This window comes from Ursus arctos, unplaced genomic scaffold (assembly GCF_023065955.2).
Source record: "Ursus arctos isolate Adak ecotype North America unplaced genomic scaffold, UrsArc2.0 scaffold_23, whole genome shotgun sequence".
Classification (NCBI taxonomy): domain Eukaryota; kingdom Metazoa; phylum Chordata; class Mammalia; order Carnivora; family Ursidae; genus Ursus; species Ursus arctos.
In genome coordinates this window covers 43,574,333-43,585,817 of record NW_026622908.1, presented here as the reverse complement: position 1 = coordinate 43,585,817, position 11,485 = coordinate 43,574,333, and the positions used below count along the sequence as shown (strand labels likewise).

Below are 11,485 nucleotides of genomic sequence, written 5' to 3'. Positions count from 1 at the left end.
TAGCCAGGCACGGAGTCCGTGACACCTAGAGTCTCGTGGGGTGGGACCAGTCCATGCCCAGAGCCCAGGCCCTGCCACCCAGGCTCTCCAGCCCCTGGCACTGCAGACAGGACCAAGACACAATTCCTAGTCCATCTTTATTTCTCGTCTCCGTAGGTAAGGGCAGGGACCGGAGTATGGCCACAGGTGGGCGCTAGTCCTCCTCCTCAGCGAAGGTGAAGGGGCTCAGCTTATAGCCGCTGCCCAAGTAGAACTTGTTCTGGAACTCCACCCTGGGGGCGACAAGGGGAGAGCTGGTGAGGGGCAGGCCCCCCGCCCCTCATGCTGCCCGGGGCCAGCCAGGCGGGCCGCTCACCAGTGCAACCGCAGTGCGTGCAGGAAGGCCGAGAGCCCCTCCATCACCAATAGGATGGCCACGGTCAGCACGGCAAAGGCGGCGAAGATGGGGACCAGCACCACGGCCGCCACGCCCAGCTCACGGCCCATGCGCAGGCCCTCACGCATCACCATGGCCCACAGGACCTCCGACAGCTCTGGGGGTCAGGGAGACAGCAGTGGAGCCCAGGGCCGAGGGGGTGTCCGGCCAGCAGCCCCTGTGGCAGCCCGAAGCCCCCCTTCCTGTGGGGGAACCTCCTCCGACAGCCTCACTCTGCAGAGGGGACGTTGAGGCCCAGGGAAGGACCTGCCCAGGCCACGCAGCCAGCAGCTGCGAGCGTCCGAAGTAACCAGGACCTGACCCATGGCCAGCCCGCCCCCTGGGCCCAGGTCACTCACGGGCGTGGGCCAAGCTCAGGGCCCAGAGGCGCAGGTAGGAGGCCGTGTTGGAGATGCAGCCCAGGCAGAACTCAATGGTGTGGATGGCCTGGTGCATGAGCACCTCGGACAGGACAAACTGGGGGATGCGGGGCAGTGAGGGACCAGCCGGGCTGGCAGCCACCATCGCCCACTCACACCCTCGGGAAGACCACACCCACCTCGGCCTCCTCTTGGTCCCCCGGGCACCCTGCTTTCTCCTCATCAGAGCCCCAGCCAGCCACGGAGGCGTCGGAGGAGTCCAGAATCCCGGACTTGTCCTCATCCTGGGGGTGGGGAGCAGGCAGCATCAGCAGGCCCCCGCCACGCAGGAGGCCGAGAGGCAGCAAGGGTGGGGTCAAACCCCCCCTCAGCCCTCATGCCCCCCCGCCCCCCGAGTCTCTACCAGCTGGCGGCCAGCGGGCCTCGGCGAGCGGCGGCGGTGCTGCCAGCGTAGGAACAAGGGCGTGCCGAGCAGCAGGACGGGCACCGCGGCCAGGGCCACGACCACCAGTGCGGACTGCACCACCTCCTGCGGAAGGGGGCAAGGGAGCCTGAGTCAGGGTGCCCTCGGCGAGCCACGCGCCCAGCTCGGGGGCCCAGAGCCTGCAGCCCACTCCACCCCAGGGCCCCCCGCTAAGCAGGGACGCCGCGCTGTCAGGAATCCTGGGGAGAAGCAGCTGCCGGCACCCGCAGCACCAGCGTCCCTCGACCTCCCCGGCTCACAGCCCCAGGCCTGCCCCCGCCGCACAGAGCGGCGAGGTGCCCCCGCGGCCCCCGCCTACCTGCCCGGGGAAGAGCAGCGGGTTGGTGGGGCTGCGGGAGAAGAGGAACATGTTGATGAAGTGGATGAGGATGCTGGGCGCCGGCGCGGCGGCGGCGATGAACAGCCACTTGTAGACGACCAGGAAGACGAGGTAGCCGAACAGCCCCAGGAGGAAGGTCAGCTCGGGCAGGGTCTCCAGGAGCAGCCGGTGCCACTGGCCGAAGTGCCTGTGGGGGGGGAAGGCCGGGGTCATCGGACCACGCACCAGCCGCCCCCTGGCCCTGCCTGTCCCGGTGCCCCCCCCCCCCCCGCCGGAGCCCGGGCCCTCACACGTGGTTGAAGACTCCCAGGACCACCCCGAAGGTCATGTGGGTGACCCCAAGGATGACGGACATCTTCATCTTGAAGGAGTTGAGGAAGCTCAGGTGGTTGACGGCCAGGCTCCAGACCTGGGGTGGCAGGAGGCAGGGGCGTCACGCAGGGGCCTCCCTGCCCAGGTCACTCTCGGCAGCCCCTCTGCCCCCAGACGGTCTGCCACCCGTCGGCCCACGGCGGGGCAGCAGAGGGAAGGGTGCGGCGCACGGCCAGGCACGCCAGCCCGGGCCCAAACCCCAGCTCTTCCCAGCGAGGGGGACACTGCCCGCGTGCTCTCCTGTGCCTCTGTGTCCTCATCGGTGAAACGGGAGCAGTGCTGACGCGGACCTCACGGGACTGTCGCGAGGACTGTATACCACGTCGCGTCGCGCGGAAAGCGCAGAACGGTGCCCGGCATGGCCGGCTCCGAGCAAGCCAGTGCTGCCCTCGCTGCCACACGCTTCTCTCCTCTTTGAAGTGGCCGCTGTGTGGGCCCAGCAGGTGGGCCCCTCGTCCTTCCGGAACCCCGCACCTCCTGCACCCGGCACCAGGCCGGGCCCTCGGGAGGGGCTCGGTGAATGTGGTGGAAGGAGGGGCGAGGGCGAGGGTTAACGTCAGGGTCAAGGTCAGGGCAGGGTTAGTGCAGGAGCCCCGGCCCAGTCCGCCCACCTGCCCACACCCTCCACAGCAGGTGGCCGGGACTCACGGGGTCAATGCCGAAGGGGTAGGGTCCCAGGAAGACACCGCTGACTGCGGGGTCCAGGGTGAGCAGCGGGTGCTCCGCCAGGAACGCATCGCTGTGGCAACAAGGGCGGGTGGTCAGGGGCTACCGGGGGCGGGGCCCGCGGGGCCAAGGCCGGGCCTCACCTCCAGCCGGACTGGGTGGCCATGGCCGCCACGCTCCAGCCCGAGGGGAAGATGGTCGTGGCGCGGCTGAAGCACTCGTTGTAGATGAAGCCGGTGTAGACGGAGAACAGCCCCATGAGTAGCAGCAGGTAGCGGCCACCGAAGAAGGTCCGCCAGATCTGGGGACGGGGGCGTCGTGAGGCGTGGCCTGGCCCCCCCCCCCCCCCCGACGACCCCTCACCCGCCCTCACCTCGTTCTGCGCCGTCTTCACGGCCGGCCGGTTCTCCGCGAGCACCATGGCCAGGGCGAAGAGGAACATGAGCAGCCCGTGGCCCACGTCGCCGAACATCACGGCAAAGAGGAAGGGGAAGGTGATGATGGTGTAGGGAGCTGCGGGCAGAGGGGCCCGGCGGTGAGCCAGGGCCCCCAGGGGCACGTGGGCCTCTGTGCACCAGCGGCCACCCGACCGTGTGTCTGCATTCCAGGGCCCGCCGCTTCCTGGCTGTGTGACCACGGGCTGGTGACTTAGCCTCTCTGACCCTCTGTTTCCCCACCTGTAAACTGGAGACCGCAAGACCACACTTCGTAGGGCTCCTATCAATGAGTCTATCCAGGGGCGGTACTGGCGGTAGACGGTAAACCATTTCCCGCCAGGGTGATTACAAGAGCTGTGAGCAGAAGCTCAGAAAGCACAGACAGCCCGCGGCCGTCCTGACTGGCACCGGGCAAGTTCCAGGAGGCCGAGTCGGTCACTTCACCTCCTGATGAATCCCTAATGGGTGTTACAGGACTTCAGGGCACGCCCCTGTTCCGAGCTGAGTCGTCCCTCCCCTCGGACTTCCGGCCTCCAGCCCAGGAGCCGAGAAACTCCGGGGAAGCGCCCCCATCTGTGGTGCTTCGTTACAGAAGCCGCGGCCGCGTCTACCCGCCCCAAGGTAACGCTCCGAGGGCTGGGAGCTGGTCGTCGACCGCAGCTGTCTGGTGACCAGGTCTGTCTGTCCTAACTGCACCGGCCTCTGCCAGCACAGAGGAACCACGAGCATGTGAAAGGGATGGGGGCCCCGGGTCAAGCGCTGCATGCTGACCCGGCAGGCATGGCAGCCCCAAAGGACTGCACGGGACCCTGGTCATCGTTCACTCCGCCTCACGTGCCAGACTTGTGTCCTGCCTGCCCCGCGCTCTAGCCCACCGGCTGAGGCCAGACCCTCCCTGGCCTGTGACCGTGTCCCCTCCAAAAAATGCCCCAGCACGGCTCATCTCCCACACCCATTCTTTGGGCTGAGACCCACTGTGGTCCCCACCCAGTGACATGCGGGGGGCAGGCTCTGGGCCACGGACCACCTGGTGCCGCCTGCCACACGGAGAGCCACGTCTGGAGGGAGCAGAACCGGGCAGGTGACAGCAGCGCCCTGCCTGCTCCCCAACTCCCCACCCCTCAGCTGCTTCCCTGACTGGTTTCTCACAGCAGCACCTCTCTTCACAGGCCACTTGTGCCAGAGCGCCCCCCCCACTAGCCCCCCGGGTCCGCTTCTGGGAAAACCCAACAGCACCCAAGTCAAACTTCTTAAAAACACAGTGCGGCCGCCGAAGAGCTCAGCAGGCTGACTCTGGCCTTGTGCACTGCCGATCCGCATCTGCCCACCTCCCCGGCCTGCTCTGAGGGCCCCACTCTTATTCCCATCGAACAGATGTGGAAACGGAGGCTCAGGGAAACTAAGAAATGGGCCGGGGTGAGCAAGTCAGACCTCAGACCTGAGCCATTCCTACTGTTCTTTGCACGACCCCATGCTGGATCCCCTGTGAGCCTAACTGGGAAGGGGGATGCTGCTGGGGGTAAACACAAAGCTTGCACACTGCCTCCCCCGCCCCCCAGCATGGTGGGAGTGCGCTTCTCATCTTAACGGGGCAGGACAGGCCCAGTGCGCAGATGCCGCCCTCCTGGGCTGGGGGCTCCACGGCTCTCACCGGGGTTGACCTCCTGGTAGCGGCCCACGCCATAGGCGTCCACGATGCCTTGGAAGCTGGCTGTGAAGCGGTTGGTGCGGATGAGTGTGGGGGGCATGTCCCGGCAGGGGATGCGGTGAACCACGGCGCTCACACCGGCCTCGCTCTGGGGCACCCGAGGGGCAGACAGACAGATGACACTGATGGCAGGGGGGCCTTCAGAGACCCTTTGACACCCCCCAAGCCAGGCCCAGCCGGAGATGTGGGGCTCACCGGGCAGGAGCCCGGGACATCTAGGATAGCCCCTCCCCTCTCTGTGAAATAGGACCACCATCCCACCTGCCCCAATTCGGGGTGATTTAGGGAGAGCCCGAGATCAGCTGGACCAGAAATCGCTTGGGAAATCGGAGCCTGCTGCTTATCTAGGTGGCCCAGGAGAGGGAGCCCCGCTGCCACCTGTGAGCACCTACTAGGCACCAGCAGCTACAGGGACCCCGGTGGGTCATCACACCCATTTCACAGATGAGTAGCCCGAGGCTCCCTCGAGGGGGCCAGTGCCTGCTGAGCCAGCCTCCCGGGTGCTCTGGCCCCTCCCTGGGCTTCCGACATCAGGACGGGGAGCGCCTGGGCCAGGGACCTCGGGGCAGACTCCCCTAAGCAGGGGGAGCCCTGGCCAAGGCCCGGTATTGGGAACAGGAAGTGTGTTGGGAGGTGGGAGCTGGCACCTGCCTGGGAGAAGTGGAGGGCAGGAGACCCCCCACCCCAGCCCCACTCACCGAGCTGTCCTGCAGCACCTGCTGCAGGGCGGGCAGGTCACTCGCGGCGCACCAGCCCTCGGCAATGAGGCACTTGTGCGTGGCGCTCACGCTGCACTGGTTGAGGACCAGGTACACGGCCTTCATCTTGTGGATCTGCACCCGCCAGGGCGGCAGCAGCCGCTGCACCCGGCCCAGCACCTGGCTCAGGAAGCGCTCCGTCTCCCCCAGGACCTGAGGCCAGAGCAGGCGGTGAGGGAGGCGGCCGGGCCGACGGGGCGGGGGCGGCAGGGCATTGGGGCTGTGCGAGCGCCCACCTCCTGCAGCTCCTGGCTCTGCTGCTGCAGCTGCTGCAGGGTCCCCAGGCGGCCGTCCTCCTGCTCCACGAACGGGAAGACGTGGCAGTGGAAGCTGGCAGGCAGGAGGGGTGGCGTGAGGGGAGCGGCCTGGGCGGGGGGAGCTCTGGCTGGACAGAGGCTGAGTCGAAAGGGAGCTTCCGGGGCAGGGCGGGGGACGGGGCAGTGACACGTGGGGGCAGCCCCACGGAGCTCACCAGTCCGTGATCTTCCGGATCTTCTGCCCTATCTGCTCGCCCCAGTAGGAGATGAGGAAGATCATCCACGTGGCAGGCTCACCCTGAAGGAGAGGGGCCCGCTTTACCTGGAGTCCCGGCCCCCCCAGCCCGGGACGCCACACCCCCCTTGGGCCCCCCCAGCCCCCACCGTCACGGGGTCCTCCAGCGGCTGCTCCGTCTCCCTGAAGCTGGCGATAAGGAAGCCGCGGCAGGCCCTCCAGAGCAGGCGTTCCAGGGCGGCGGCCTTGGCGGGCTCCACGGCACCTGCCACGAAGCTGCCAGGCCGGGCGGCTCAGGACCGTCCAGCAGGCACGCGGCCTGCTCCCGGGGAGGGGCCGGAGCTCGAGGCCGGCCCAGAGGAGGAGAAACCCCCGCGAGCCCCGGAAATTCTGGGCCTGAAGGAGGAGGCTGCGGGCAGTCTGAGGGTGGAGGAGGCGAGCCCTGAACGAGGAGGTTGTCAGGGCCTCCGGCTGTCAGGAAAGAGCCGGATGCGCCCCTTACTTACTTGACTCTCAGGTCCTGGTGGGGCCCCCCCGGGGGCTGGAGCAGGGGGGTTCTTTCCAAGAGCCCATCTGTGGGGGTGGCTGCCAACTGGGGGCCAAGAGGCACCGTGAGCCCCGCGCCCACATAGGGCCTGGCGCCCCCCGCCTCCCCCCTCCCCCCTGCCCGGGACTGGCGCTGACCGGGAGGCGGTGGCCCCGGCCCAGAACGGCCGAGTGCAGCTGCAGCTGGTGCAGCTGGGCCCGCAGGGACTGCTGGTTGCCCCGCACATCCCGGAGCTCCCGGGCCAGGCGATCTGTCTCCTCCTGGATGCGCAGCAGGTCACGGGGTGGGGGTGCCAGCAGCCTCCCCTCGGGTGGGTGCAGCGCCAGCCCAGCCCGCCGCACCTCCTCCTGCAGGAATGCTGGGGGCAGAGCGATGGGCGTCAGGGGAAGCCATGCGGGGGGCCCACGCCAGCTCATGGCCTCTGTTAGCCAAGGGCCGCCTAAGGTCTAGGGGGTCCCAAACGCTGCCCCAAACTCAACTGACCACCAGCTAATTGATTCACTGAGTCCAAGACCCCTGGAAAAACCCCAGGCCAAACCTATATCCCCAAAGGTCTGCTCTCCTCTTGAGCTTTCCCCCCCCCCCGCTCTCCCTTGGCCACTGCCCTGCCCGGGCCCTGGGTCCCACAGTGGTGTCCAGGCAGGTTGGCCCAAGCCCTGGGGGGCCTGGGACAAGAGCGCGATGCCTTAAAAGCTATCCGTCAAGCTAACACACCATTAAACGAATGTGCTCTGTTCTCCCCTCTCATAGGCTCCTCCTGGGAGGGGCTGCCAGAGTCCAGGGCCAGGGTCCCTCTTGCCTGGGTCGAAGAAGCGGCTCCTTGGGGCACTGACCCTGTACACCGGCCTCTGCCCACCGCAGGCCATCTGTAGCAGAGAAAGCTCTGTGCATGCCTCTCCCCTGCTTAGAAACCACAGTGCCTCCCAGTGTCCACTGGATGAATTCCTAAGTCTTCATGCAATATTTGAGGCCTCTTCCAAGTGAGCCCCATTCTCAAGAGCATCCCCAGCTGCCCTGTCCTGGCTCTGCAGGGCCTGGCTTGGACCTCCCTTCTCTGTCTTCCACCTGGGGGACCAAGACTCCTCCTCTCAGGCTGGCACCTCCTCCAGGAAGCCTGCCTGGGATGTGGGCCTGAGGCCAACTCACTGAAGGTTTTCTCCAGCTCTTCGCAGCGCCGAACGTCCCCCACGAAGCGTCTCTGGAAGGCGCTCACCGAGGCATTGAGCTGTGGTTGCCGCACAGAGGGGTCAGACTTCTGGGCGGGGGCAGGGAGGTCCCACCCAGGGTCCAGGCTTGGCTCTCTGCAGGCCATAGCTGCCTCCCCAGAGAAAGATGCCGAACACCCCATGACCCTCCAGATGCCCAGCTGGACAGAGACCAGGCTTTGCGTGCTCTGGGGAGGGTGTGACGGGGCCAGGAGGCAAGGTGGCCTCAGCCATAAGGCTGGCCTTTCAGAGAGCAGCCAGGATTCAAGCAGGGGCCATTCTGGGGGGAGGCAGCATACCATCTCGGGGTGAGGACGAGGCCCCCTCCCACGCCTGTCCGGCCCCACTCACGTCTCTGAACTCCACGAGACCCAGCTCGCCCAGCTGGCTCACACAGGTGTAGGCGGCAGACGTGGGCAGGAAGAGCTGCACCAGCGCCACCTCCTCGCTCCGGAACATGGAGCCCATGGTCCTGCGGGCCGGGCCGGGGGAAGGCTCAGTCGGGCGGGCCAGATGGCTCCCCATCGAGCAGGAATTCTGTCCACCTCAGCTCACATAATCCATGGAAGGTCTTGCTACCAACCCCGTGCGACAGATGGGGAAACTGAGGCCCGGGAAGCCTCAAAGGGGTGCCGAGGTCGCACAGGAAGTAAGCGGTGCAACTGGGAGCAGACCCCGCCCTGGCTGACCTCACGGCCTGACCCACCGCCCCCCCCCCCAAGCTCTTTCCCAGCTGGCTCTGCCCTGTCCCAGGCACCCACCCCGAGCCCTGGTGGCACTGGCTCTTCTCACACATGCCCTCTGCTCCCACCGTCCCTCCTCTGTGACCTGCCCTCACCCTAGATCCTACTCATCCTTGGGGCCCCAGGCCAAGGGTCACCTCCAGCCAGCCTCCTAACTGCCACAGCCCTCGGCTGGCCACGAACCCTTGTCCTTCTACACCAAGGAGCCTCCGTGACAAGAGAGCCAGGGCTGAGGTTGGGGCTGTCCACCCCCCCACAACCCCCTGGCAGCTGAAGCCCCCCCTCCCTCCCTGGGGTGTCTGTGTGTGCTGAGGGGGTGGGAGCCCCCACCGGGTCCCCTGGTGCCCTCACTGAGGGCAAAGAGGCCTGAGGGCGGGGGACCTTCCCCAGAGGCTTGGACCGCTTGGTGGCCGATGTCCAAATAGGGGCGGAAACAGCCTTCCAGGTGTCGAAACCCTCGAAAGCGAAACTGTGGAAGCTGACATGGGCAGGACAGCCTGGCGGGGCCCTGCCCAGACGCCGTGGGGGAGGCCCTGCAGATGCCCCAGCCATGAGCCAGGACTCCACGACCACTGCTCTCGGGGCCCAGGGCCAGCTACTTCCCCCCTGTGGGACTCAGTTTCCTTAGCTCTCAAAGTGTCAGGGAAGGGGACAGGCACGGGTGAGGTCCCAGCTGAGGGTGAACACTTGGCGCCAAAGTGCCCCGCCTGCTGTCTGGGCCAGCGGGGGCCTGCCCAGCTGGTCACTTCCTCCCCTGGGCCTGGTTTCCTTCAGTCTAAATAGGGAATGCAGCCCCGGCCCCAGCCTGGAAGAGGAGAGAAGGCCGGGAGGCAGCCTGAGACTATAGCAGCCCTGGGCCCCGCGGTGGGCAGGAGGGGCTAGGTTCCATCCCCAAGGGCCAGGGACCAGGCTCCAGAGCGTGGCTCTAGCTGTCACTGGCTGTGTGTCCTTGGGGGAGTCTCTCACCTTCTCTGGGCTTCCACTTCCTCTTTGGGTAAATGGGAGTTGGCCACCCCCAGGAGAGACAGGCCCTGAGTGGAGAGATGACAAAAACAGAGCCTCCATGTCCCCTACACCCACACTACCTCGCTGAACCCTATCAGCAATCCTGGGGGAAGAGGACCCTATAACCTTGTTTTAGAGCTTCGCGGACGGGTCAGTGCACTTGGAGAGTGAGGTCTGGGATCAGGTGGTCAGCAGGTGGCTAAGTCAGGCCGGAGCCAGGCGCTGGAGCTGCGGGTCTGGAAGTCCCAGTCAGTGCATAATATGGGCTCAGGGGAGGGCAGTTCTCTGCCCAGGGCACCCTGAAAGGCTGGGCTGCACAGATGAGCCGGTTCTGGGAACCAGGTCTGGGGACCCAGGGGGTGCCACCGCCCCAGGCTGTGCCAAATCCAGCCTGGCACCTCTCACTCACAGGGCCTCGGCCTGGGCAAGTCCCTTGGGCGGGAATTCCCTTGGGTTGGGTGGGTGGGGTGCACAGGGACCTGGTCAGACCCCTCCCCCACATTTGAGGACTGCACTGGCTCACCCCTTACCCCCCATCCTCCCTGGCCGCGATGCAAGCCAGGGGCCACCGCACTCCTTTTAATGGAGCAAATGAAGGTTCCTCGGTCCTGTGGCCTTCAGGGTCCAGACTGCAGCCCCCTCCTAACTCTATTCCCATCTCCTCCTGGTCCCTCAGGGGCTGAGGATAAGGCAACTCCTTCAGGAACCCCCCAGATCTCTCCCCCGAGCCCCTGACCCACATGATAGCGCTGAGCTGGAGGAGAGGGCCTGCTGCTTCCCCTATTCCAGACTGGTAGGCTCTGGAGTTGGAGTCACCCCACCTGCCTCTAGCTCTGCCTCTTCCTAGCTGGGTGGGCCTCAATTTGCTCATCTGTAGAATGGGTCCCTCCCTCCGAGGAAGATGCCACAGAGAAAGCCCTGAGCGCCACCAGAGCACCTCCAGGACGGGCAGAGTTGGGCCCAGTAGTTAGCAGCTGTTAACTCTCTGTCCTCCTCTTCCTCTTCCCTTTCCCCACCTCCTCCTCCTCGTCGTCCCCACTGTGGCCCCCACCAAGGCCCGATACCCGGCGGGCCGGGCCGGCAGACTGGGTCGCATCCACTGACCCAGCTGGGTGGGGGTTCCAGGACCCCCTTCCTGGGGCAGGGCGAAGGGAGGGTGGCAGACGGAGCCAGGGGGCGGGGGGGCTCTGCAGACCCCGGCTGGGGCACACTCACCCCCGGGTCTGCCGCACGCGGCGCTGCTCAGCTCTGGCTCCCGGCTCTGCGCTCCGGGCCGCGGCGCCCACGCAACTCACTTTCCCCGGCGGGCGGGGCCGCAAGGGGCGGGACCACGGAAGCCCCGCCCCGTCCCGTCCGGGCTTGGTGGGGAGGGGCACCGGAGTGCGGCGAGCGGCCGGCACCGCCCTCGCTTCCTCGAGGGAGGCTGGGGACCCCTGGGGACGGGGGGCGGGGCCGCCGGGAGACCCGAGCGGAGACACGGAGCAGCGCCCACCGCGCACGCCTACGTGGCCGGCATGCAGATGCGGGGAGGCGTCCGGGGCACGGGGTTTGGACCCCCCAGCACCTAGAGGCCTCACTGGGCCTATGGCTGATGGAACCTCAAAACACTGAGGCTTGGGATCCAAAAGCCGCGTGTCCCCAGCCCGCTCCCCCACCTCTGGGACCCCTTTCCTGAGGCCGCATTTGTACCCGGTCCTTACACCCTCCCTCTGACCCCCCAGGATAGGGGCCTAGGCTCCAGGCCCAGTGCTCCGTGCCCTTGGGTGGGTGCTGCCCCTCTCTGAGCCTTTTTCCTCAACAGCAGCAGGACACTGAGGGCTGGGCCATGGTTGTGATGTTCCACTCGGGGCCGGGCACACAGTGGTAGTTGTTGTCTGCCCGTGGCTGGGGGTGTCCCAGTGACTTTGCTAATTAGCTCCCCTCGGTTGGTCATGTCCCAGCACCCTGAACCGAG

At 66.8% G+C, this 11,485-nt stretch overlaps 1 protein-coding gene across 2 annotated transcripts; it reads right to left on the bottom strand.

Annotated features, from left to right (window-relative positions):
• Positions 1-123: 123 nt before the first annotated feature.
• On the bottom strand, positions 124-10,855 carry TCIRG1 (T cell immune regulator 1, ATPase H+ transporting V0 subunit a3). Of its 2 annotated transcripts, XM_026483024.4 has the most exons (21): positions 10,747-10,851; positions 9,493-9,557; positions 8,135-8,255; positions 7,725-7,803; positions 6,716-6,936; positions 6,538-6,623; positions 6,181-6,307; positions 6,012-6,094; positions 5,776-5,869; positions 5,480-5,692; positions 4,725-4,869; positions 3,010-3,149; positions 2,780-2,937; positions 2,619-2,709; positions 1,889-2,007; positions 1,578-1,785; positions 1,199-1,324; positions 975-1,079; positions 775-892; positions 356-533; positions 124-272 (listed from the first exon to the last, which is right to left on the bottom strand). In XM_026483024.4, exons 3-21 carry the CDS (start codon positions 8,249-8,251, stop codon positions 194-196), a joined length of 2,487 nt encoding a protein of 828 aa, XP_026338809.2. In that variant the 5' UTR covers positions 8,252-8,255; positions 9,493-9,557; positions 10,747-10,851; the 3' UTR covers positions 124-193. The 2 variants fall into 2 exon arrangements, with proteins under 2 accessions (XP_026338809.2, XP_026338810.2); XM_026483025.4 differs by lacking the exon at positions 9,493-9,557 and having other exon boundaries at positions 10,747-10,855.
• Positions 10,856-11,485: the final 630 nt, after the last annotated feature.